A 27,606-nucleotide genomic window follows, 5' to 3' on the forward strand; every position below is an offset into this window, starting at 1 on the left:
TTGCTTCAGTTACACATTTTACACTTTTTAACTACTCTGAATCTTCTGTCCAAGTCTGATTCACAGAGTTTCATCCCATTTTAGACTTTTCAGTGCCCTACTCAGGCTTTGTCTGAGAAGTAAACCCTGCAGCTAGTGATTCAAAACCCAGCAGCAGCAGCAGCTGTACAAGTTGCAAGTTCAGTAAGGCTGGCGACCGTTCTTGAGAAACTCAGCACAGAGATAAAGGAGTTCCTGTCGTACACCAACGCTGCAAATCCGGCTTTACTTTGAACTGAGGTAGTACTGTCGTAGGCTTGAAATTATGCCAGTAAATACCAGATCTTGCTGCTTCAGCAGGTGTTACAGAATCCCCTAATATGCCAGAGAATAAATACAGTTTGTCTTTGAAGAAAAAGAAAATGAAGGCATTGGCCATTAGTTAAAGAGGCCAGCAGAACAGTTCCTACAATTTAAAGAGCATCTCCAACTTCTGTCAAAACAGCAGCAAAATGATAACATAGATGCCATGGACAGGTAATGAGTTAGGCAGGTTGCCTTCCCTTCCTCCCAGATTTGTTGTACAGTTTAGCCCACAATAGTTAAACAACTGTTAGGACCAACAGTAAAAACAACAACAATAAAAAGTAAACGTTAAGCAGCTTCAGTTACCAAAAACAAAAACCAAAACAAAACCAAATAAGCAAAAAGGTATATGCCGAGCAGCTTCTTTGAATGTTGAACTCTGTTGTTTGAGGTCATGACGAGAAAACTAATTCCTTCACTCTGAAAAGAAAAATGAAAGAAAGTCAATCAAAGCTGCAAAAAATTTTTCATATATATGATACAGACAACACAAAAAATACCACAGAGAGATTATTCAGAATGGGTTTTCATGTTGGAAAAAAAGCAGCTGTTCAATAATTGCTTTCATATTTGTATACACCACAAGGTATTGCAAAGGCAATAAAAGGGAGTGTTCCCCAATCCAACACCACTCCCTTTTTTCAGAACCTTTCAGCTAAAGCTCTTCAGGTCAGCAAACTGCAGGACACAGAATGGGTTGGAAAACCAGATGTAAAATCCCCCCCACTCAAGTTGAGACCATCACCATTTTCTTGCATCAATGGAAAGGAAAAGGCGTTGCAGAAAATAGGTAAAGCTTAACTCTTTTTTTGTCAGCTGGATATTACAAAAATACATTTCCAGACATTAAAAACAAGTTTGAGAAAAAACAAGTTACCTTGTATTTAGGGAAAAAGTCTACTAAAAACATAAGCAAAGTGTAGAAAGAACCTTCTTGTAATTTAGTTATTTGACTTACTAAACAACTATTATTCCAGAAGTAAAAAAATGAGTAGGTATGCAAAAGGAGTCTTCTCCCAATTACTGACTACAAAGATACTTTAAACAGTCAAGGTGAATTACGCAGTAAAATAGAAACTGATTACAATGACCCATTCTATTTTAAAGACTGCAGTTGACTCCTTTAGTGTTTCTACACTGCAAAGAATTATTGGATAGCATGTGCCTACCCCACAAAAGGACATTATTATTTATTAACTCACAGCATTAAAATTATTTGATAGCATGGCCATTAAAAATCAAAATTTAATATTTATACCAATTTTCTTTGTTGTATGTTGTCCCCAAGTTTACAAGTTAAATGAAAATTTTAGTTAGAATATGCATTACATGAGTTTCTCTAAAAACAAGTTATTTGGAACATTTTGGGAACTATGTTACTTAGAAAAGTCTATAGCTTTGACTGTATTGATACAAGAAGTCAGTATTCCTATTTTAATTCCTTTGGAACCATAAAACTAAAATAAATTAGATACAAAACATGGATATCAAAGTAAGCCCAGTGCATACCTGTGCAAGCTTCAATCCATACAAGCCTCTGATAAAACAACACAAAGCCTTTTCCTTCAAATTTACACAAAAACAAAGGCTAATGTATCTTGGCATATATTTAAGTCTTGCTAAATTGCTTTGAATCTCTGACAGCTCAGGTTTACTTAAGGCATTAGTCCTACTGGAGCCACTATATGATCAAATACTTAGGATATTACTTGGGATTTCATTTCATGCTACATCTTGAGATGAATTAATAGTTTGGCAAGACCAAAAGGAAAGTGCCTCATTGACCCCACCTACTGCCACTTATTTCTGCAACTTTTCTGATCAGAAACTAAGTCAAATCTATCCACTCAATCTTCAGTAAATGAGTTTTTATTGTTTGTTCTGGACAGGTGTTTTAAATAAGAACTTGAACTGGCTTATGATGCGTCTGGGGGGAGCTCCAAAGCTGCCAACACCATCCCGAAGGGCTGCATGGTTGAACATGGGGCAGAATGGACAGCTCTCAGATGGGAGCAGCAATTCCTCATTTGAGGAAGAAACACTTAAACCACTTTGTTCCCATTTTTGTTCAGGGAAGCAGCACAGATGCATCACGTAGTCAAACAAGCGAGCGTTCAAAGGCACATGCTATCTCTGTGTAATTGCTTTCCTCCTTCAAATGGAAACCAACATGACAACTAAATTTACATTCCCCAAAGTGAGAATGCAAATGAAAGCCAAATAAAATATTTTAAAAAAATAAAAATAAAATAAATTTAAAAAAAAATTAAATCCTCATCTTCAGACAGAGAAATTGGTGGAAAATGCAAAGAGGTATGGTTCCAGAAGTATGACAGTCTAGTGCAGATATGAGGGAAGATTATTAGCAACTGAGTATACCTGATGTTTTTCTTACAGTATAGCAATCAGAATTAAACTGGAGGAGGTGAAGTGGCTGATGCTTCAGAGCACTTCCATACTTAGTTTACATGGTTTTGTAGGCAGATAATGTGGTTGTGGGCACAAGCCTAAGACTTCATGATGCAATAAACACATCATCCAATGAGTCTATAATGATGACCTATAACTCAAAAAAACACCCCAAACATAGTCTTCAATAAGAAAACTATTTCCTCTGAGTTCAATAAGCTTTGAATCATGTTTTGAATGAGCTTTGAATCAATACAGGAAAAATAACTACTGTTACCACTTGACCCATGTAATAGCAATGTCAGCTTCAGAGGAAGCTGAAAAAAATTTTCAATTTCCACATACCATGCCAAAGCATAAACAAAAACTAATCAAACAAACAAACAAAAAAAAAATCAATACCATGTTTATTTTTACCTCAGTGATTAGTATATTATATTTATTTCAAGCCTCACGACAACATTCCACTCACACAGAAAGTCACAGCAGTATACACCACCTTTACCCAGAAAGTCAAAATTCCTACAGAACAGGAACATATTCTTTGGTAGCTCCATTCCCCATGGGCATGCACTAATCAAACTACAAAGTCCAGCACTGCGTCAATACTGAGGTTTCCTCTTGGTTTTGGGCTTTATTACGAAAAGCATCCACAATCGTTGCTGAGTTTCCAAAACTACTTAAGTCATCTGATTCTACCAACACTTCTCGGGGAATAAATCAGAGAATGAACACAAAGACAAACTGCTATGAAACTACCAAACACTCAGACTTGCTAAATATACTGTGAAGAGAATACACTGGTTAGTCAATTAAAGAAGGTCTACTCTGCTTATTAATTTTCAAAGTCAGTAAGCAGCAAATACAATTTTTTAATAATTTCTAAAAACAATTCTCATCCGCTAACAAGCATGCAGGCAGAAAGAGTTATTCATGTGGCTTGTGGCAAAACATGTTGCTGGTTATTCATAATCAGTAAATTTATTCCACTGGCAGTGTGACTGCCAGAGCACATCAGGCATCGGACACAGAACCCCCAGCTCTGCTGCAGGCTTCTACCCTGACTCTAGGCAAATCACTCAGTGGTTTTACCCCTTTGTTTCTCCTCCCCATGTTGTGTGCCAAATCGATTAAGGCTGTGATTCTGCTAACTAACTTTTCCTGGAAGAGCCATACCATTGATAAAACCAAACTGGAGGTTAACAACACGTACATCTGCAGGCATCAGGCCAGGCCATTAGACAGCACAATCCAAGGAACTGAATACCACTTACAGAGAGGCATCTTTGGTACACAGACACCTCAGAGGAGATGGATGACCCTGGGAAAAGCTGCTGGCCTCCCAGCAAGGGCCAATGTACCCTCCACCAGCAGGTTACACTGCCCTCCCAGCCCTCGAGCCTTCTCCAGCACCGGGCATTGGTGGCTGAGCTCCTGGCAGGACATGGGTCAAAGGAACCCACACATGTTGGAGCCTTGGCAGCACTGTCCCCACACCCACAGCAGTCTGTGTCTGCCAGCAAGTGGAGCAGAGAGTGGGGCTGGGGGTGGGAAGGAACAGCACAGGCCTGATGGTGATAAACTCCTGCTGAGCAGGCACTGACAGCAACCAGAGTGGTCTGAACCGAGGGCTTCCTTACTGCATCACAGGATGCACACGCATCACAAGGTCACAAACTTGGCCAAGCATCCAAATGCAGGTGCAGCCTGACTGCTGCCCAGGATGTTACCGGGAAGTGCACATGTCAGGAACCAAATCCTGACCTGGTTCCATCTCTCAATAAGCAATATAATGAATACTGAACATCATAGGTAACCCTGCTAAAGATAACAGAATAACTCATGTGCTGAGCTATGCCTTCCACGAGGAATTCCAGGGAACCTATGCCCCACTTAGCAGGACTACTCTTACCAAATAAATCTGAGCACAGACACTGTCAGAGGAATAGGTTTCAATCAGCTTAAGACACTCACTTTACCAACACTTTGCAGGAAAACATGAAGTAGTGTGCTCTAAAAGTTTACAAAGCTCATAAATAGTATCCATCCTAACTAAAATGTTTCCACATTTGATGAGAAAAACAAGTTAAACCATGAAATGAAAAAGCCACATTATTTTTCTTTTTTAAACAATTCATGGTTGATCATAATTGGAAACACTCTGCACCAAGCAACTAGGCTCTTATGGTATGTTACTCCACTAAGAAACAATACATGAAGTTGTTCAGATATGCTTCTTGTTTTATGAATTTAAAAAAGCAAGCATCTGGTCAACATAGATTCTTCATGACAAATAATAATGATAAAAAAAATCATTAAATTTCTTTAGTGTGGTGAACTAGGGATTTTGCATCCACACTAATCTATATTAAAATGAGCTTCACAGTACTTTTAACTCTTGTGTCAAATTGTTAGAATAGTATCAACTCTGAACTGCATTAATATAACCAGGGGGAAAGATTAACTTTTAAAGTGGGAAAAAAAACCTGCTAGATTCTCTGGAAAAAGATGTTGCCTGTCAGTACCTGCAAATACCTTTTGGGTTTATATGCCCAAGCATACTGTCAAGAGGTTACAATGTTCATCTTCTGTCATGAACAAATCCCCCACAATTTCTAATGAGCATTAACTTTTAACCAAAGGTACTAAGAAACAAAATTATTTGTATTTGATGCCATACATTTACATGATAATTACGTATTTTACCTATGATCTTGTGCTGGAGTTTAAGCAGTTGAGTCTATAGTAGAAGTACACATAGGAATGTGGGCTATGCTTAGTTGACTTAGAATTTGATATCATTTGTGTTTCATGTAATTTTGTCAAGGTTCTTATACATTTTGTAGTACTAATATCTAAACATTAAAATGTAATTATGTGGAAAATAAAAGGATTAAATTTACAAATGTAATTATAATGAATTTCTAGCGCTGGTCCAGAAATGCATTTTCCATATCAACTATAATAAATATAGGCACTTCTAATTTAAAATTAAAAAACTAGACATGCTTGTTTTTCCCAGGATTAATTTAATACAGCTGCAATTATATCTCTTAATTTCAGAGCTACAGCCAATGTGTACTATTAAACAAGTTTGTATAGATGGCATTTAATCCCATTCTTAAGGATAAAATAAATTAGACAGAAACCCCTCAACACAGTACTCTCTGAAACATTTCAATTAGCCTCTCTCTTGCAAGCCAGGTATACAACCATTCAGAAGCATTGCATGAAACAAAATCAAGCAGCTTTCTCTGAGTAAACAAAATGCTAGAAAACAAAAATGTTTAGTCCTTCTGCCCTTCCACTGGGAGCTTGTAAGAAGGACAGAAACACATAGGCAGAAGCAGGTGGGGAAGATACATAGAAAATTTGCCACTGGAGAGATTTTGTCTGTGGCAGACAGTCAGAGGCACTGCACAGAACACACACAGCATTTAACCATCATGGAACAAGAAGTCATGCTCCTGGTTGATGACCATTGTCACACATGTGAAATTGCCTCCCACCTTATGACCATCACACTATTCCCATACTAGTGCAGATTCAAGACCCAACAGCACACACATGGCCTCAGTGTGGCTGCTGGCATGAATTTACAGCTCTGCTCACTACAGCAAAGAGAAAGCACAGCTGTTCCCAGGTGCAGCCTGCCAGCAGTGTGGGAACTCCAGCAATACCACTTTACACACAAAGTGAGACTGAAGTTTCTTAAGAGACAGAATTTTTGCAAAACAACATCCTCACCTTCCAAGTGATGAAGAGCAAGGGTGGAAGGGATCAGTGACTAACACACTGAGCTACCTACCAACCCCATCTCCAGAGACACAACAACTGAATCAGCATGCCTGCCCCAAAACCACATACTAGGCAATACTCAGCTAAATTCTACCAAACCCTGTGTGTACCTCTGCATTTCTGACCTACTCACCTTATGAGGAGCCAGCCATTCCAACTCCTTAGAGTCGAGGGAAAGAAACAGTGACTTTTAAGCAACAATTTTTCTGCCCTGTTTTATATTAGGCTCTGATGAACAGGAGTTCTGAAAGATCTCAAACTCTGTGAAGTATACAACTTGGTATTTGTTTTAGGAACAGAGATGATATCCTTTTACACACCTTTACAATTGCAGGAAAGTTTGGTCAGCTGGGATGTCTAAAGCATATATGCGCCTCTTCTAATTCATACCAGTAGTCATTAACAAGGTCAATAAGTTTTGACAAGGAAGAAGAGCTCTTGTGAAGCAGAGCTTGATATTCTCATACAACTGCCAAATGAAATGCCACCAAAGTTAGTTGTCCTATTTCCAGCAGGTAACAGTGAGGTGGAAAAGAAAAAAGAAAAAGTACAGCCGGACTTCTGGTTCAGATCCACAAGTGAGCGCTTGACTGCCATTCTAGGTAACAATGGACAAATACCTAAGTTCAAGAACTGCTCCTGAGCCACTAGGCTGAAAACACATGCCTGAAAACACAACGTTAGAGTGTTCACAAAGAGCTTAAAAGTATGTTTTTTCCCTCTCCTACTTGGGATAAAAAACAATCTTTTCCACTGGTTAAACTGAAGAAATAGATTAAAAACTTTAACATTCATAGAAACAGGGATAAAGACTCATGTACGTTGTGGGAAGTCAAGTTCAGTCCCCTTTCCATTACAGTGGGTATCTAAGTATTCCATGAAAACAGTTGCAGTCAGAAAGAACAAGACAACTCCACAAAGCAATATACGGTTAAGACATGCCATAAGCTGGTGAGGGGGAAAAGATGACTGAGATCTTTTTTCAGCCACAAAGGTGCTGGACACTGGTCAGTCCTGGGTAAGTACTCTTGTCTCATAAATATTGTGGAGAGTGGAACAGAAACACTACATCCAGGCACTCTTTCAAAGACTAATCCCTGCCTCCATCACTGCCAAATGGGCTTAGGCATCTAGTGTCAAAAGAGGCTTCAGATTTACAAGAGCATCCTAGAGGAAGACATTTATCTTCCAGAGAGCAGCATGTTTTAAAACACAAGGTTCTCCTCAACTTCCACAGTCACCACCCTCCTGTTTTGTAAACTGATATTCAGACAGCTTACCAAGGAGACAAAAAACAACTGGCATGACATACATTCACTAAGGTATCGCACCTGCCACCTAAACACACTGGATGGTCACCCACTCAATGTTAGCTGGCTATTGCAGAATTTGGACTTTCAGGTTAGGAGATATATCCAGAGAAGTACATCATCTTGCACAAGAGATACACAGGGAGAGAAGTGAGAGAAAAAGGAAGCAGGGAAGGCATAAGAGGAACAACCTGGCATGCACAGGAATGCAACCTTCTCCCTACAGCTTTCTCACCTTTGTCAATGTGAATCTGTCAGTAACAGAGAAGTGGGGAAAAGATGAAGCTAAGCAAGAAGTTTCATCATGTTCCATGATGAAAATACATCACCACTCCCTGAAACCATTTAGTGAAGTGAGCAATACAGTACTAAAGTGCTGCCCTGAATCAGGTTATAGCCACCTAATCCAGTTTCCTCTCTCTGACAGTGGGTCAAAAGCAGCTGCATACAAAATCCAAGATATGGATTTTGCAAATGGAGATACTACCCAAAGTTCTCTTTACTTGTAAATGATTCACCTATAAGGATAAGCCAGCTTGTTAAAGACCATGAGACAAGCTCCTCTTAGTTTCTTGGTATTGTAGACTAGCAGCCTTTGGCACAGTGTATACTTTCTGAAAGCCAGAATCACAAATTTAGCAGGATGCCCCATCCCTTTTGATTTCAACACCTCCATCTTTTTCAGCCTTAATACTTTTCCCTCTGCAGAAGACCACAAAGTTGCCTCAAAAACAGCCACTCTAACCCAATCCTCCAGCAGACATTTCTCATTATTCCTTCAATAGTCCCAGTACTCAAACCAGAATGATGTCTCAAAGAATGATACTTGTGGATTTGTTACTCAAAAATTTTCTTCTATTCTCCTTTGTATCACATACTTTGCTAAGAAATGCTAGAAAAAATTAAAAAATATTTTTATGTTGCATTTTCCAAACAGGGAGATCTGTAACTTCTTACTCTGACTTTAATCTAGAGATTATTTAGCATTTCTTTCTGCAGTTGATATGGATTTTATTGCATACAGAAGCTGGTATTGTATTAAGACATGAAAGGAAAAGATGTATTTTTGTTACATGGACATGATAAATATCATCTACGTATCACTCCCAGAGGCTAACTAATACTCTGTTGGAAAGCAGAGGCAAAAAGCTTAGTGAACTGTTCAGAAAAATAATTTAGGTGCTTAAAACTTATCTTCTGAGAACACCAGTTTCAAAACTGGACGCTGGTCATAAAGTGATTTGTGAAAGCAGAAAGCATATAATTATGTCCTCTTTCTTACTCATATTTTACTTTCTTTCTCAAGCAAGAAACACAGATTATACTGAATGAATGCAATTGTTGCTAGCTCCACTGGATGCACCTTGAATCCTCCCCATCTAATAGTTTACTGCAAAGAAAGTGAAGCAAGCCCAGAATGATTTGCTCTACAAAACCAAACAGATGCTAAAGCTTTGCTTTTTTAAGAAACATAAAGATGAATGCAAAGCACCAAGTTTACCCACCCTCAGGACCAAGACTGTGAGACAAGGAATCTATCTCAGTTTAGAAAACAGCACTTATTTCATTTGTTTTTTCAGCCATGAGAGTGCAGTAGAAAATACTACCTCCTCCCTCATGAAAAAACAAGCAAAAAAACAAAAAAGTGCAACCTATTAAAGTATGAAAAATACTATGCTCTCAGAGCACACTGTGCTTTCACAGCACTTTTCTCAAAGCTTCAAAGGGATTTCTTTAAAAAGATACAAAAAATTAGTGTCAATTACTTTCAACATTACTAGCTCCCTCTTACTAGTGCAAGATGCACTCTTCCATAATTATAAGAGTTCTCAGTAAATATTTACAGAAACAGAGGTGTACTCTACTGTTTCACCAGTTTTTTCCTCCTCTCCCAAGTGCTCTTACACAGGTGTCTTTGTTTTGTTCTATGGCTCCCCATATTTGTTGCCAACAAATATATTTATAAGCAACCAATTACATTTAATTTTCTAAAAAAGGCTCACCAGTACCAATACATCATTTTTTAAAAATACATTTTACTTATAGCAATATGTCTGAGCACACAACTACAGAACTGACGCTCTCATTTTTCTGAAATTGTACTATGTTGCCAGGATTGCTTCTATAAAACAGATAAAACACACCTTTGTCACTTAAGATGGAATACTTTAGAGTTTGGCTTTAGTCCCAAGATGCTTAGCAGAGAAATCCCCTAAATTTCAGGGAGGTTTTCCAACACATCAAGACCTGCATGAATTTTCTCCTACTGTCAGCATTCCAGCTCTTTAAAAGCTGCTTAGGACATCTCAACTAGGTGTGATGAACACCCCAAGATATCATATTAAGGAACTGTGACTTCCTGTAGGATACAATGCAGTAGCTGAGATTTTATAAAGGTATGATGCTGCTCTAGAAGAACAGAAAGATGGCAGGCACTGCCATGAAAAAATGCTTTGCAGAACACCAGTACTTCCCCCAAGGCATCTGCACCTTTAAAGCCCAAGTTTGCTTGCAAGTGCTAAGGCCCTGATACTGTTGCATAAGTCACATATTGTGATTGACCAGGAAATATATTGAAAAGTCTTCAGACAACAGTGCAGAAGCAGCACAGCTAGAGAGAACACAAATCCCTTTTAATTTCACATTTACTGAACAAGTACAATATATCATCAACTAACTAAAGCACAGTCCAGGTCAAGCAGGAATACATAACTATGCCAGCTGAATCACATACAAATATCAGTCTCATTTCAAGTCCTTCTGCATAAAATAAGACTTTGCACAGCAAGGCTGATCTCACAAGCTGCAGACTTCTGGAAGTTAGATGTTCTATTTATTCCAAGGATATAGGCTGCCCCTGTGGTCAAGGGAGGTGGTTTTGTGCCATCTCCAAGTCTGGCTTTGACTAGCATCTTCAATATTTAAAAGGCCCCTGTATCCTTTTAATGACTACTTACAGAAGACAGATCCTTCTTTGAAGAGGAGTCTTTTGGTAGGCTCCTAAGGTGCAAATGTAGGGATTACACAGTTATTACTACAGTTCTGCATAAAGTGCAACAGCATTGGCTAGGTGAAGAAGAACCACCACATACCTAGAAATCTAAACCAGGAACACAGACCATTAGGACATGCTGGAGACACTTGAGTTGCAATCTGCAACACAGAGGACACTAAGCAGCTTCACACATGACACATACTTGAAGGTCCCTTAAGATTCTCATGTCCTGTGGTTAACCTATAGCCTCTCTCTTTTAATTAGAGTCATGTCCATCAGACCAAAACAGGATCCCAGCACAGCTGAATTTCACAAAACCTATTAAGAAAAGCACAGATAAATTGCCTCCTCTGGAATATCCTCCCTCAGCTTGCAAATAATCCCATCCCGTCGGGGCTAAACAATCCTACCAAAACATTTCTACAGCAAACACAAGACGCTTGTTTACAAATTGCAAAAAATCAAGCAACCTGAGGCACTAATAAAAGATACAGCAATTTTGAGTGTCTTTCGTTTTGATGCCTCAGCCTCTCCAGTAATCACCACCAAAAAAAAAAAAAAATCAGATTCAATCTATATTTGAGACAAGAGATCACAGATACACATTCCTATAGAGCAGGAATAAGCCTTGGACAAAATCATGGAACCATGCCCACAAAAGATATATGAAATAAACCCATAATGAGCAGGCTGTAAATGACTGGTTTCTCTATATCAAAGCTTTTCAAATTACAGTACAAAATAGTCTGTGGACTGTATTAGAGGTCCTTATCTCCAGTAGCTATTTTTAGCTAAAATACCTTGAAAAATTAATTGAAGCAATTAATTATTACTATTCCAGAAAGACATTATGTGGTTACAAATGGCCAAAAAAAAGGACCTGAGACAATCCACGACAGAGAGGAGAAATGGTTCTGAGCTTCCCTATTAATATCTCACCACTGCTACAAAAAAATCTTGGAAATCTCTGCCAAATTAAAAGTTACCACATTCCAGAAACAGGGAAGTTGAAGAATATTGTCACCATATACACCAAGAAAAATACACCTACTATGAAAAAACCTCCAGCAGCACGTGATTCAATGAAGAATCAGAATTTCAAACTCAAAAGACAGACAGTAAGGCTGTTCATTCCAACCACTACAGCCATAGCCACTGTATACTATATCCCATACCACTTATTTTCAACGTTTTTCCTAAGATAAATCACGGAATTTACACAAGTTACTCTTGCTCCTGAACTGATTTACAATTATCATATATGAGACAACAGGCTTTTCTGTATTAAGCACAAACAAAGCTAATTCTTACATCGAGTAAGAGAATAATGTCTATCTGATGTAAATAATGAGTTAATATATTTTGAGACATACCAAAATGTTTAACTACAGAAGCAAAATTAATATCTTAGTCAAGTATACACAAACACAACATAGCTATACTAATGAATAAGATAAAGCCACTTAACAGCCCAATAAAACAGTTGGTTTACGTGGTAAAAAATAAAATGGAGATTGAAAAAAAATTAACATACAGATTCAATAAAAAACTTCTTTGTCCACTGTTTTAACTTCTTCAGCAGAACTTAACAGAACTTTGTCTTCAGAGTAGAGTGAAGTGTCAGCTGCTCAGGTAACCCACAGAAAACAAATTGGAAAATCCTTCAAGAAGAGAGGCAAAAATGAGCGCCTGATAAAGGGGTTAAGACACCCAACTAAAGACAGGATGCACACACTTCATTCCAGTAGGGGCAGAGAGTTTAAAGATGTCTCCTGTGCATCACTTCTCAAAATAACTCACTATTTCCTATGAATATGTTCTGAAGTCCCAGCACCTCTTTTTTTTTTTTATTATAAACCCTTAATTCTGTTTCTCCTATGCTTTATTAAGCATACAGCATAAACTGCACTAAATCAATACTCTTTTTTAGCAAAGTAGAGTAGAATAGTTAAGCAAAGTAAGTGGAATACCAGCCCAAATCTAAATGACACAAAGTATCATGGAAATAACCCTCAGTATGTGCTTTTAAAAAAGTATGGTTGAAATGTTGTCACCCTGTAAAAGTGACAACAGCCAAAGTATGAGAACACAGAAAAATTATAACATCTACTGAGGAGTGAGAGGAATAGAAAACATTGCAGCATTTTCTCTTAATATGACAACATAGCATGCACATGGCCAGTATGGCAATTAAAGCTTGCCATGTTTGTGACTGATGAAGCAGACCCAAGATTTAAGGAATAATTTCAGACTCAGAAGACTCACTAAATGACCCCTCACAACGGCTCCATCAAACAGCAGCCTGGCATCCAAACATTCTCCACAGCTCATTCACAGCACGGTCCTGCTCTCTGCATTCCAGAGATGCACACCAGTTCCATGGTGCCCACTCAAGCTCCAAGATCTAAGCTGTTGTTTCAACTTCCTCACACAGTCAAGTGTACAGGTACTAAAATAAATGTCCATCAGTTTCCTTCCTGAGGGCTGAATCTGACTTCTAAAAATCAATAATATTTCACTACTATCAAGTTCTGATTATTTTTTTTTTAATAGCAGATATACTATCTCATGTTACCATATCTTACAAACCTTTCAGTTTACTGTCCCTTGAATATTCACACTAATGGCAGGGAAGGAGTAATACAGGGGAAGAGAGGGCCTAAACTAGAAATCACTCACAGTGCTAAAATACATCAGTGAATTTGTATCTGGAAATCATCCTATTGGTTAACATTCAACATCCAAGTATCATCAATTTATATATTTATTTAGAACCCACACAATCTACCATTGCTATGAAAATACATCAATCAAGGTTAAAGTTAAAAGCTCATTTTTACTGAATTTTCATTTGACATTTGAAGATTAAACCAGAACTAAATAAGAAGTCACCTTTCTATAGATATCCAAAAGAAAGCAATATTATCTTAGCACTCAGAGCATATTAAGAATCTCCCTGGTATTTGTGACAGCAACTGCTAGACTATTGGGATTGTAAAACAGTAAGTACTAACAGTTTAAAGTTTATGGCCAATTCTTTCAAGTATTCTGCGCATCAGGGTCAGATATATATATATATATATATATATATTTCTAATGTTCCTCCACATAGTTAATTTTCTATAACTATTGATAAAGTCATGAGCACTAATTGTGTAACTTCAACATTCAGAAAGTTATGTAACTTCGTATTGTTACACAAGATTGACTCTAAACATAAATGTTTGACATTTTATGGCAGACTAAAACTAACCAATTGCAAGTAATTTTAAATTAAGTAACTTTTTATAGTTCACAAACAATTTTCACGGTAATCACCCCAACAAATCTTTACCATTTCTGTACAGGATTGTTACAATGAAAGTGTAACTTTTTGTTATGTTAAAGTAGTATTATAGTTATATTTCATTAATTTTGGCAGAACTAATTTCTCAGGAATGAAAGCTGTTGTAAAAGATGCAAGTCCACTCTCCTATAAACTTTACCAAATGTTTATGATGTAAAAATAAATGATGTTACAACACAACTGAGTGCAACTGACTTTCAGAAGAACTTTACCTCCTCCTTCCAGTTCCAAATCTCATTATTCCATCGCAAGAAGTCTTTTTTAGGTATAAGTGAAAACTTTGGTTAGACACATAACCTGATTTTCATTCGCCTTTTGAAGTAAACTAAAAACAACTCACTGGAGTTTTTTTAAAAAATCACTACCACAGGAATGAGTAAAAAGACTACATAAGAAATTCACTCCATAACTTCTCAGTAATTCAAGCATGAGAGAGACCAGAGTATCTGAAGCAGTCAATCTGGTGCTGTTATAGTTTTGCATTAACTGGAAAGCTGGTGAGGTTTGCATCCATTTGTCAATTCTACTCTTATTCTTTTAAATAATGCTAAAATGTTACATTGCCAGTTATTACAAGTTTCTATAGCCTAAATCATCTCCATCAGTAAAGGCAAACTAAACCAAGAACATTTTTGTTTTCTTGCTCTTAAGCAATTATTCAACACCTTCTTCCGCTTTCTACATAAGAGTTAAGCCTAACCTGGCCCCGAAAGACTGTTGTTTGTCTTGTTCTACCAATATTGTGATTTCTGGTGGGAAAAAGCCTAGATTCAAAGCAAAACCAAATCAACAAACAAAAAAAATCACAAACAATAAAAAAAAGAAATACCTACAAACCAACCTAACCCAAAACAGAAAAAATGTCTTCATCATTCTGATTCTCTACCTTACCCTGACAATGTCACTCAGTTTAATGAAGTAGACATCATGACTGTCATAAACACTTTTTAAAATACTATACTGCCTTAGAGGACACAATGTAAGAGACAAATCTAAACCAGCTTAGATCTTGTTTCATTGACATGATTTTCCCACTGTTACTGGAATGATTTATTGATTTGTCTTTGACTGAAGAGAATCAAAGTCCTCTGCCTCGAGTTGCATTTACAGTGGTGCTCTTAGTCTACTTTAAAGTACCTGTTAAACAGACTTGGAAATTGAAACTCAACAGAGCAGTGAGTTTTTTATCTTACATTCATGATCACAGCACGTATCAAACAAAGTTTACTAAAGCATCACTTGGAAGTAAGTTGGAAAATTCTGTGTAGTGCTCTACTGTTTCTAAGAAACTTCTGCTGTTTCTGATTATCAGCAAGTTTGCTATTTTGGCATCACACTAGAGCCCCAGTGCCTCCATTTCTGACCCCTTCAAACAAAAACAAGCTGCTCAACAATGTCTAATCCGTGCGTCATGTAATCCTGCTTAATACCCTACAAACTCTGGGTAATATTTGGGTAGTTTTTAAATTTAGCAAAGAACATCCTGGCCTAGTTCAAAGATACCCTTGCCTTGGGTAGTGTCCCCTAGAAACATCACCCACACTAATTTCAAAGAAGAAAAGCAAACGCACACATATGCGTAAGAGAAATGAACAAAAAATAAAATAAGAGACTGTGGTCCAATGTCATAATGAAAACACAAAATTACAAATCAAATTATTGAAACGGGAATGCATTATGCAAACACCAAACACACCACTCGAACAATTAAAGAGGCATTCTGACTTTCTAACAGCGCTCACGGCCCCATTTGCCAGCGCAAGTGCATCAGACCCGCTGCTCCCAGCGAGGGCAGGGGGCCGCAGAGGACAGCGGCACAGCCAGTGCAGTCACGCGAGCCTTCCTCCCATCAACACTGAGCTATTAATACAGCTAGCTCTCTGCCAGGGAAACAGAAAATCCCTTCTTTGAGACGCCGTTTGCTTTTTGAAGCATCATTATCTTACAAGTGGCTCATACTACAAACACTACCAAAGAGGTCTGAACTAAGTCCCATTATAATTTTTCAGCAGACTATTCTGACTGTCCTACCTAAGATCTCTCAGACCCTCGCTGAAGGACAAATATGTTCCTATTTTGTTTAGGCTGTCAGGCAGACAGTCTCCAATCATTAGCCTCTTGTCAACAGCGATGCTGGGGTAGATTACTACTGTGTAGTGCTTGTAATGGCAGGTGCATGGCCCTGGGGCTGCCATCTGCCAGGAAGGAAGTGTTCTCCTCTAGGATGCTGAAGAGATTGACAAATAATGTAAACAAAACACTGAATCATTCCTAATCTATGCAATAAAGCTATTACGTTACTCTTCTGCAGTGTAGATGTCACCATCAGAGGTGGGGGCTTAGGCTTGTGACTCAGGTTGTTTTTTCCAAACTATTTTTGTGATTGATATACTGAGACAAAGAACACACTCTGAAGTAACTTTTATTTAACTGAGATGGACAATTCTAGATTTGAAAACAAACAAAAAAAAAAAACCACCCTAGCATCAAAGACGCTTCTTTTGGAAAGTGTCTCCCCACTGTTCACTTGTAACAAGCTTCTTTCCAGAGTATATTTACCCTGTGAGCAAGAACTTGATTTTTTTAAAATTACTATTTTTGATACAGCTGTATATTTGGGGTGGTCAAAAATTGATAAATGTTTTGAAGTATTTTTTAAAGCAAAAATAATAACAGAACTCCAAATACTGTCCTTGGTCTTTTAAATTAATTTCTAAAGGGATTTCTCATGATCAAATTGAAAATCTTTCCTAAACAGTCCCAGTTTAGTATCGAATTTGTCACCTGAGCTACCAAGCAACAGCATAACTCCATGGAAATAAGTAGGCACTTAGCTATTCTTCAGGAAAGTTACTCATTACTGTTTAACTGACTACACAGAGATTATGAACTACTGCTGTCTCTGAGCCAGCTTCAAATGTTACTAGATATGTTAGCACTTTAAAACACCAAGAAATACTTTTAGGTGACCCTCTGTAAGCAATCTTTGCATTGATTTTTCTGTGGTTTGCATCAAGCTTGTAATTCCCAAAACTTAAAAGCTTGTGCTAACTACAAACACAGCTCTGCAACTGAGGGATTCATTCTGCCTGTATTACTGTGGAAACTGCAAATATAATCCAAACCAGTAATCCTGGCTTCCTCCAAAGCTGACAGAGATGCAGGGTAAAATGCATGCTACTTTATAACTGGCATTTAAAAGACAATGGGAGCAGTCACCTTTGCTGGTTCTGTTTGCTGCTGCTGGTTCTCTAGAGCCCTGGCAGACTGACTAATCCAAGAAGCCCACATGCTAGATAGCTAAAGGCAGTTGACATAAACAGAAGTGTAAAAAAACAAAAAACCAAAACAACAAAACAAACAAACAAATTTTCCTTTGAGAACTCTGCTGCAGGAAAGCTGGCATTTTCAACAACCAGCAATAAGGGGACTATTGAGCTGAACTTGGCTTTTCAAAGCTGCCACTCTTGACCCCCTACACACATACGCACAAAACTTTAAAAATAACTACATGCCAGACAACAGACACAAAGAAAACACATCTGAACTTTGGAGGTCACTACACCATCTCAAGTATATAAAAAAATCAAGGGATAATACTAATTTCCATGCATACACAGATCACTTCTAAGCAAATATTGTAAGAAGCTACAAAAAAAACCCAGAGTTGTGAAACCCTCATAATTACACATCCTAACTTAAAAAAATCAGTCAACATATACACTTTAAATTGCTATTACACATAGTGCATCAACTTAATGTTAAAACTTCCACAAAATTTGCTACATCATGACTAACACAATGAACACAGACAAAAAGAAAAAAAAAACATATGGACAACCAGTATAAAAGCTATACTATATTTCAACAAATTCAGAAGAAAAAAAAACACAGATATAAACTTTTTTTTTTAGATGTTTATTACTTTAACGAGAAACATATTAATGGTGCTTTCAGAGAAAAACTTATAGACAGAAAATACCTGGATGTAATTATGCTGCCATTTAACTGCTGAATAGGTAGGGAAGTTAGTTTTCATACAGTAACTGGCTAAATTTTTCAGTGGATGCTTGCTGTGTTTTAGCTTATAAACCACTTCAGCATTCCAGTGTAATTAACACCATTTTAGAAATAAGAGCAAATCAAGTGTTAAGAAACCCATGCTAGTCTCTCCTTTCAAAAAAAACAGACAAAAAAAAAAGACAAACCAACCCCACCATATAAAACATGCCCTAATACTCTTTCTGTTCAAACACCCCTTTATTCTTCTTACTTGCAAACAAACGTCAGTCTATGTAGCTATCTTGAAAGAAATCAAGTAATCAGAAGCAATAATCAACCTAAGCATTTCCTCTGCCTTGAGCAATGACTGTACTGGTTCATTTTAGAACAAGCCCACCATTCAATCTGGTCTATAACAATTTATCTTAAATGACTCCAAGTAACCATGGCATTCTTTCTATGAGCAGTATAGCTAAACATCATCTAAAGCAAAAAAAAAGTCTAATAGATGTCATGATATTCTATCTGCTTGTAACAAGCTGACACCCATACAATCAACACAAATTAAGATATTAAAAGCTTCATTTAACCCTAGATAATTTCAGTTTACATTTTGTGTTTCATTAGTGGCACTGCTAGGTTCAGATATAACCATTTTCATTAGGTCGCCTGCAAAGTGCCATCTGAAGATAGTAAATGATTTTTGAGACGTCTAAAGAAAACCTCAAATTTTTAATTCTAAGTGCAAGTTAAAAACTCAAGCTATATAAGTTATTAAAAGTAGCTCAGTTCTTTCTGCTGTTAGTTTGATGTTCTTACAGAACTTAACAGTAATATAAACTACTACAATGGATTTATTCAAAAAAGACTTTAAAAGTGCATAGATTTCTAACACGGCATACAGTTCTTTTAATACTTTAAAGAAGTCATTTTAAAATGAGCACTAATTTTGTTAAAGAGACAAACATTCTCATGCTGCTCTGAGAACCAAAACTTTTTGGCAGTTGGCATATGAAGAGAAGGTAAAAAAAAAACCTAATAATATCACTCATTGTGTAAAGTAATCCCAAAGCAAAAGGAAACAAAGTTTATGTCTTCCACAATCTAAAATGCCATTAGAAAGACAGAGGAAGAGATTTCTTAAAACAGGTTTTTTTATTGTTTAGGTGCAAACATAAAACCCTCACAAAACTAAAAGCTAATTGACAAGGCGAGTGCAAGGGGTGGATCACTATTACCAAAAAATCACCTTACTATGATTTTAAGTAGATGCATTACAGCTGATGGCTTCTCCAAACAAATCAAGGCAAAAGAAACTGACACAGGAGGGAAAGAACCCTCAAGGATTCTTTCATTATTACACATAACATCTGTTCAGTTTTAGAAAACCAGACCAACTACTAGAAACATTTACAAGTTAGGACTACAGAGCACTCTGTGAATGGAAAAGAAAACAAAATTAAAGATAATCCAATCTGGTGATTTAGATTAAGGAAAATTCCCTATTATACATCCAGTATATTTAATGGTAATCTTAATTAATACATCCAGGACTACACGCAAAGGGTAAAATCTTAACTCCATTGAGACAGAAACAAAACTTCTATTTGACTTCAACTTTGACTTCAGAACTATGGTTCACCATAAAAAGTCACATCATTGTTGTGTGTAATCTGTCATAAATATACTGAAATAAATAATACACACTTTATGAGAAAAATGAGTGCAAACATCTCCATAAATAATGAAATCCATACACAGTCCATATGTTTCTAAGCAAAAAAGCGGTCAGCGGTCATAATTTAAGAACAAAGGCTTGTTATTAGCAAGCAACACATTTTAACCCACCAATAACAGTATTATTTTATTTACATATCAGATGAAGGCAATTGTTTCCCCAACTCCTAAATATCTGCACACTTTTAAAACACAGTGAAACTAAATGAAGCGATAATTTCAAGCAAGCTTTTAACTGTTCTGTTTCGACAGCAGCTGTGGATGCACTCTTTGCTCTTGCCATGACAGGATAATATGGGCAGAGATGTCCAAAAGCAAAGCACTCCCTAAAGCAGAGGCAAGTTACTGACAGCAGAGAAACACACTACATGTGAAATCCAGCCACCTTTAAATTATATAAATAATTTTCCCTAAAACACATGTATGAAAATACAACTGCTGCTATAGACTTTAAGGAAGAACTCAAACTGATTTTTTACATGTATTTTGCACAAATCAAAATCCTTAAAGAAGAACTCAATACATGTTTTTTTACATGTATTTTGCATTAATCAAAATATTAATTTTCTGAGAAGGTAATTACAAGGAGCTTGTTTGTATACTCTGTATCTCAGAGTCTCCTGTTCTAAATATTAAACAAAAGTGGGTTCTCCATCATTTTAGAATTACTAGAAACCACTCTTGAAGTAAAAGTTCCCACTTTTCTAATGTATTTAAAAACTAAGTTTGAAAGAAGTGTGAACTAAACAAACAAGGCTGATTATATAATCTCTCCCTTGTGCAAATCAGTAATTTTTACAGAATTAGCCTTTCTCAAATCTACAAAAATTACTACTGTTGAAATAATCTTGTCTATGAGCAAAATACAGTTTTCTTTAAACAGATTATGTTTCTCAGTAAAATATTAAATTCTTAGTAGTGTCCCAAATCACAATGTTTGAAACTCAAATACATTACCAAAATTTTGGGTGACCTTTTTAAGCAGTGGCAGAAGACCTTCCATAAACAAACTTCAGTGTGAAATCCCAATGAAAACCAGAAGGGAAACTAGGAAATTTGCAGAAGCTTATTATTTGATTAAACTTACACCAACTAAGTCCTTTATGATGTATTTTGCCTTCCCCATGCTGTGACTTTCCCAGTTGGGAGGCCACAAGTGCAATTAACCTGATGCCCACCCCATTTTTGGTACCCAACCCACTGTTGGCTGAGGATGCTGGTGGTGTGAGGTTCTTCCTTACTACCTTGGCCTTACTCTGGTTCCATCCTTCCATCCATCCATCCATCCCTGCATCCCGTACCTCTGAGTGCACCCTACAGGCTGGCACCCTTCTCAGGGAAGCGAGGTGCTGGAGAAGACAGCCCACCTCCTACAGATAGGGTCAATCCCAACGAGCCTCCCCGCACCATTCCTCCATGTGATCTGCGTTTAGAAGCTTACGGGAAAGAGGAAAAACAAACACACATGCAGATTAAATATTAAAATAAGGCAAGCCTATAACCGTCCTTGGACAAACACACGCAGCAGCAGCGCTGAGCCCTCTCCGCTGTAAGGCTGTAACACTAACACGGCTGCGTTCTCTGCGTTATCCTTTTGTTTACAGGATGGGAAGGACAGCGCTCGTTTCCCTCTCCTTATCTGACCGCTCCCATTCCCGCGTGCCGCCTGCCGCGCTCCGTGCCGGGTTTTCCCGGTAACCCCTCCCCCCCCCCCTTTCCCAGCCCAGGGTAAGCAGTTTGGGGAATGCTGTGGAAATAGCTCTTTCCCAACACCGGGCTTCATTTGTAATTGGGGCTGGAGGTGGCTCAAGACAAGCTCCTCGTTTCTGCGAAAAATCCGTTTGCAAAGCAAAGGGGCGTGATCGTCTGCCGGCGCCCAGGACCGCCACCTCAAGGCCGGGCAAGGAGAGCGGGGGCTGCAGCATCCGCACCGGGCTCGGGCAAGCCACAAGGATCCTGAAAGCGACCCCAGCAAAACCAAAAGCAAGAGACAAATAAGGCTCGGCCCTCAACCCTTCCAGTCATTCAGAATAAGCCTTCGTCTTTTCAAACTCTGACATTGCATTCAACAATCCTCTCGTCTTAATTAGGTTCAAAGCTTGCTCTGCAAACGGTGGATCTCTCATCTTTTCCATCTTCCTGTACTTCCTATCAAAAGAGAACATATTTTCTTCTTCAAAATCAACTAGCTACTAAGGAAACACAAGGAAAAAGAAAATTGCAAGTGGCTCATACAAGCTTTTGCTGCTCACTTGTTATCAACGCCTCTATCGGCACTGTGAATAGAGAAGCAATACCTATTCTTCTCCAAGCAACTACTACATGGCTTGTCATTTCACCCAGCTATACCCATGAACACATATTACAGCTATCTATGCATAAGAGCTTGACTACCATGTCTGTCATAAATCCAAGAGCATCCTTAAAAGCATCTCATTATTGACTTTTCCTCCTTGACAGATTGGGTGTTCCGTGCCCTCCTCAACCAGCCTCCAGCTGTGTACAAGCCCTAGCTCACTGAGAGAAGGGGGAGTACTGTTTTGGGGAAGAAGGAAAGGTATTTGTTTCTTTCCTTTTTTTCTCAGCATAACCAGCACCTAATTAAAGGAACAGCTACCTACTGAAAAGCTAAATTCTCTCTCACCCTAAATTTCAGACTTCTTCAGTTTGTCACGCAACACTTGCAACCCATGAGCCATCAACCAGAACATTGTTACACACCAACACAGGCTGGGCCCTTAAGTGAAATATGCCACACAGCAGCTCAAGCACATAGCGACTTCTGGAAAGAATTACCAATTTTTAAATTCACATTCCATGCTCACTATGACTTACTGTCAGACTTTTGCAAGAGATAAGGTATTTCAAAACCATGATATTAATTTTATCCTTCTCAATTTGATATTACAGACCTTCTCAGCTAGAGAGCCAAGGATTGTTTCTGTAATCCGATGTTCCCAGTCAAACAATCTTGGTCTTAACTCAATCATTTTATATTTTTAAATAGCATCTAGAAGTTGCATTAACATAAACTATTTAGGTCAAATTTTCCAAACATTTTCCAAAAATCTTACTTAAGAAAACTCTTGAATACAGCCCAAACATAGAAACCGAGTAAACAGCAACTTCTCATGCAGTACCCAGAAGTATAAACACATAATAACGACACAGTTGTACTGAAAAAATTCAACCTTTTTCCTCATACAAAGAGCCACCAAGTTCCTCCAAGACTGCTTATTACATAAAAAGGGATAGAAGTGATTTTTAAGGAAGCGAAGAGACATAGTGCTCTACACAACAACACACAACCTTGGTAAACACAAAACACAAACACACAGCAGGCACTGTCAGACGTAGCTACTCACCTTTCACAGCACTGGCTTCTTTCAGGTTGTGAGACAGGAAGTCTATGCTGGCATAGGTGCTCATCTCTACTCCATTGATGCCCCCATTCAGGAGGTGCCTAGCTTTCAACCTGGATTTGTCACAGTTTGCCTGGGACCCATCCACTACATCAATGGCGATGTAGTTGAGGCCATTCTGGAAGCCAGCCGAGGTCTCCCGGCACATGGGACTGCTACCCTGCTCCTCCTCCAGGCCTTCGCTTTTCCTGAGGGACACGTTCTCCACCGAGGCCGAGTTGTGTCGTTTGGGGTTGTGTGCGAAGGAGGGGGACACTGGGGTCACAGTGGTGGTGGAGGAGAAAGTTTCTGAGCTGTGCCTCCTCCGCCCCTGGGGATCTGCCCGGATTACTTTCGCCCCCCGATTCGGGTCTGGGGGAGGGCTGGAGAGAATGAAAGCCTCCACCCCAGAAAGGGTGAGCCTCTTCACGCCAGATGTGGGGCTGGTGACCCGGGCACTTTCTGGTTTCTGAACGATGGGTTGAGGTGGGGTAGTGGCCATGCCAAAGGTCATCTCGGTGTAATCACCGCCATCCGATGGGCTGGACGAACAAGCAACCCCCACAGCCGCCTTCAGGTAGCACCCGTTGGGCTGGCTGGTGCTGGAGGAAGAACCCGGAGAGAGAGCTTCCAAGGAGCCCACTGAGACCGTGCCCGACTGGGAGGGTGACTGTGACCCGAAGTCAATGTTCATGTAGTCGGAGAGAGGGGAGCGCCTCTGCCCCGTGCCTGAGCCCAGGGAGGAGGCTGGGCTGTCAGCAGGCAGCGAGGGGGGAGAATACACAGCAGCATCCCCAAAGTCAATGTTGATGTATTCACCAGGGCTCTTGGGCTCAGGCGGCAGAGGGTGCTCGTTCATGCTGGGCAGCATCGTCCGCAAGGTCTCCAAAGAAAGGCGGCTGGGCCGGGCCACCCGCTGGCACCGCTGGCTAAGGAAGCTCTCGGTCCGGCTGTGCCGCAGGGGCGAAGGCACCGTGTGGCTGGAGGGGGCGAAGGTGCCTGCAGGCAGCTGGCTCGCTCCACACACCGCCTCCTCCGGGATCATCCTCCCCGGGGAGTTCATGAACACATACTGGTCACTGTCCTTTGCCAAGCCCTGGCTCTTGTAGGAGCGGGGTAAGGAGCTGTATGAATAGCAGCTGGGCTTTGGGGGCTCACTAGACCCGTGCTCTGAAGGGGCAAAAAAGAAGTCTGGGGGGGTGAGGGAGGGAGCGTGGGGCCCGTTCTGGGGGTCTCGAGGGGACATATTGATATAGTCGCCGTTACTCAGCCTTCCATCTGAGCTCTCCACTGACAGCTTGGAGCCGCACCACATCCGCATGTACCCGCTATCGTCAGGGGAGCTCTCCCCAGGCGAGCTGGTCTTGTAGCTGCTCCCGTTCCCCGGGGACCCACTACCCACCCCTGCCCGGGGCTGCAGGATCTGCTTGGGGGCAGACACGCTGGTGGGGCTCATGGGCATGTAATCATCGCTGCCCCGGCTTCCCTGCCCTAAGGATGCGGCCACACCGGGGGTCATGGGCATGTAGCCGTCATCATCTCCCCCTCCTCCCCCCACTGCCGGCGGGCCCAGATTGGTGCTGCTGCTGCCGGAGCTGCGGTGAGAACCGATCTCGATGTCCCCGTAGTCCTCGGGGTAGGGGGTGTAGGTCACTTTGGGGGAAGCCCCAGCTTGGCAGAAGGGGAAGAGGCGGCCGGCGCTGCCGGCGAAGGTGGCGCGCATCAGCGTGTACTCGTCAAGGGAGGCGGAGGAAACCTGCGGCGCGGCGGGTCGCTGCCGGCACGGCGTGGTCAGGGAGTAGGTCCGCTTCCGATGGCACCTGTCGCTGGCAGCGTCGGGACAGGGCCGGTAGCAGAGGCGGCCACTCGGAGGCCGCTCCATCGCCATGTAGCCGTAGAGGTCGGTGCCGCCCCCCGGGTCCCGCACCGGGGGAGTCTCGGCCACCGACTCGGGGGTGTTGCTGCGATTGCTGGCAGTGGAGGAGGAGGAGAAGGGCCGGAGGTCGCCGCCTGGGCTGGAGCCGTACTCATCGAAGGACATAAAGCCGGCGTCGCTGGGGGAGCCGGACACGGAGGCGCTGCCGCTGGACGGGCGCTGCGGGTGATGCGGATGGGCAGTCTCGGAGCCGAGGCCGCTACTGGAGGAGAGGCTGATGGGGCTGGTGGCGGAGGGGGGCGAGTGGGAGGCGGGCATGGACATGGAACGGCTGCTCTGCAGCCCGCCACTGCCGGCCAGAACCGGGAGCAGCTTCCCCGCCTGCCGCCCCCCGCCGCCGCTGAGCGTGTGCGAGCGGCTCAAGGGGGTCCGCACGGGGCCCGGGCTCATGGGGCTGCCGGCCGCAGAGCCCACCCGGCAGCCGTCGCCCTCGCTGGCCGTTCTCACCCGGCACGGCGTGCACTTGGTGCCGGCGCCGGCGGCGAGGCTGTCGGTGCGGGAACGGCGGAGGAGGCCGGTCTGGCTGGGAGGCAGGTTGACCAGGTGGTGGTGCCGGCGACCGGGCACGGTGATGGGGTGGGTGGCGGAGGCGCCGCTGCCGCCGGGCCCGCCGGCCCCGCCGGAGGAAGAGGAGGAAGAGGACTGGCTCTTGCTGCGGGGCCGGAACTCGGACAGCTCCTTCAGCGCCTTCATGGCCTCCAGGATGGTCTCGTGGATGTTCTGGGCCACCACCGAGTCGTCCGCTTGCATCCAGAGCTCGCCGGGACCGGTGGCGGCCGAGCGCCCCACCTCGATGAAGAAGAAACTGTCGGAGTGGCCGCAGCGGCGGATGTTCATCAGCTGCAGCGTGACAGAGGGCAGCTCGCAATTGAGGCGCACGAACCCAATGGTGCGGGCCGAGAGGCAGAGCCGGTGGACGCCGGTGAGGTTTTTACTCTGCCCCAAGCCCTTGGGCTTCAGCGTCACCTGCCAGACCTCTCGGTAGGCAGCGGTGGCGGGCGTGATCAGCCCGTAGTTAAGGTCTTCGCCGGCGGCGGCCAGGGAGGCGGCGGCCGCGCCGCAGGAGGCGGAGAAGGGGGAGGCGAGGTGGCGGTAGGGGGACCCTTGGCAGGCCGCCTTGCCCTCGTTGAGCAGGTCGGTGAGAGCCCTGTACCAGCCCTCCTGCTCCTGCTCGTTCTCGGCAGCCACAGCGAAGTACTCGTCCTTGGTGTAGAGGGCGATGAGGTACTTGTGCTTGGCGTCCGCCCGCTTGTTGATGTTGAGGCAGGAGTCCAGGGAGATCACCCGCTTGGGCGCCCCGGACTTGTTCCTCCATTTCTTCTCGCTCTCGTAGTACTCCAGCCGGGCGCCCCCCGCCTCCTCCCCGCCGCCGCCCGGGCCGCGAAGCACGAAGAAGCGCTTGTGGCCGTGCTTCTGCTTGCGCAGGTACCCGCACTTCCTGACGCCCTGGTTGTTGTTATTGTTGTTGTTCAGGTTGGGGCCGGGCGGGGAGCTCAGGGGGGGCAGCAGCCCCAGCACAGCGGGGCTCGCCATCCCCAGCCCCGCGGCGGGAGCGCCGCCCGGCCCCTCTCGCTGCTGTCGCCGACGCTGAGCGGATCCGGAGCCCGAGCGCCGCGGGGAGAAAAAAAAAAAAAAAAAAAAAAAAAAAAAAAAGAGAAAAAGAAAAAAAGGAAGGATAGAGGGAAGCAGGTAAAATAAAGTTATTCCTTCGTAGAAGAGCGCGGTGCCCGGAGCCGCAGCGGGATCCTCCGCTGTCACCTCTAGGCAGCGGGTGCTGCCGGCGGCCGCCCGGCGTCCTCCCCGGCTTGAGCACCGGCGACGCCGCTAATGCTCCCCGACCGCTGCTGCTGCTGCTGCTGCTGCTGCCGCTGCTGCTGCCGGCGCCGGCGGGAGTTTCGCCGTAAGTAACACATCGCGCACCGAGTGCCCCAACTAAAGAGCAAAACAACACGTGACCGCCGCCTCACCGAGGCGCTCACACACCAAGACGGGGCGGGGCGCCGCCGCCGCCGGCACCGCCCCGCATTGGCCGCCGGGCAGCGCGAAGGACGGCCGCGGCCCTCAATGGGGCTGCGGGGCGGGCTCTCGGAAGCGAGGCGGCACGACGCCGTGGGACGGCGGGAGCCTCGCCCCCCACCTCCTTCCCGCCCCTCCGCGTTCCCGCCCACAGCCTCCGGCCCCCCTCGGGCGCAGCGCGAATCGCCGCTCCCGCCGCTGCCTTCGGCGCACACGGCGCGGAGGGGCCCGGGGACGGGGGCACGACGGGGACACTCGGCACATGCGGCGAGCCCCGGCGCTGCCCCTCGCCATCTCTCGGGCCACGGCGG

At 42.3% G+C, this 27,606-nt stretch overlaps 1 protein-coding gene across 3 annotated transcripts; it reads right to left on the reverse strand.

Annotated features, from left to right (window-relative positions):
• IRS2 (insulin receptor substrate 2) lies at positions 1 to 26,909 on the reverse strand. 3 transcript variants are annotated; one of them, XM_088051015.1, is made up of 3 exons: positions 23,308 to 26,909; positions 21,244 to 21,378; positions 1 to 765 (listed from the first exon to the last, which is right to left on the reverse strand). In XM_088051015.1, exons 1-2 carry the CDS (start codon positions 26,810 to 26,812, stop codon positions 21,257 to 21,259), a joined length of 3,627 nt encoding a protein of 1,208 aa, XP_087907141.1. In that variant the 5' UTR covers positions 26,813 to 26,909; the 3' UTR covers positions 1 to 765; positions 21,244 to 21,256. The 3 variants fall into 3 exon arrangements, with proteins under 3 accessions (XP_087907141.1, XP_014104766.2, XP_014104757.2); XM_014249291.2 differs by lacking the exon at positions 21,244 to 21,378; XM_014249282.2 differs by lacking the exons at positions 1 to 765; positions 21,244 to 21,378 and adding an exon at positions 21,659 to 22,090.
• Between the last annotated feature and the right edge of the window lie 697 nt (positions 26,910 to 27,606).

The sequence above is a fragment of the Pseudopodoces humilis genome, chromosome 2 (assembly GCF_049639895.1).
Source record: "Pseudopodoces humilis isolate 2021_Gansu_Grassland_sample_001 chromosome 2, ASM4963989v1, whole genome shotgun sequence".
Classification (NCBI taxonomy): Eukaryota; Metazoa; Chordata; class Aves; order Passeriformes; family Paridae; genus Pseudopodoces; species Pseudopodoces humilis.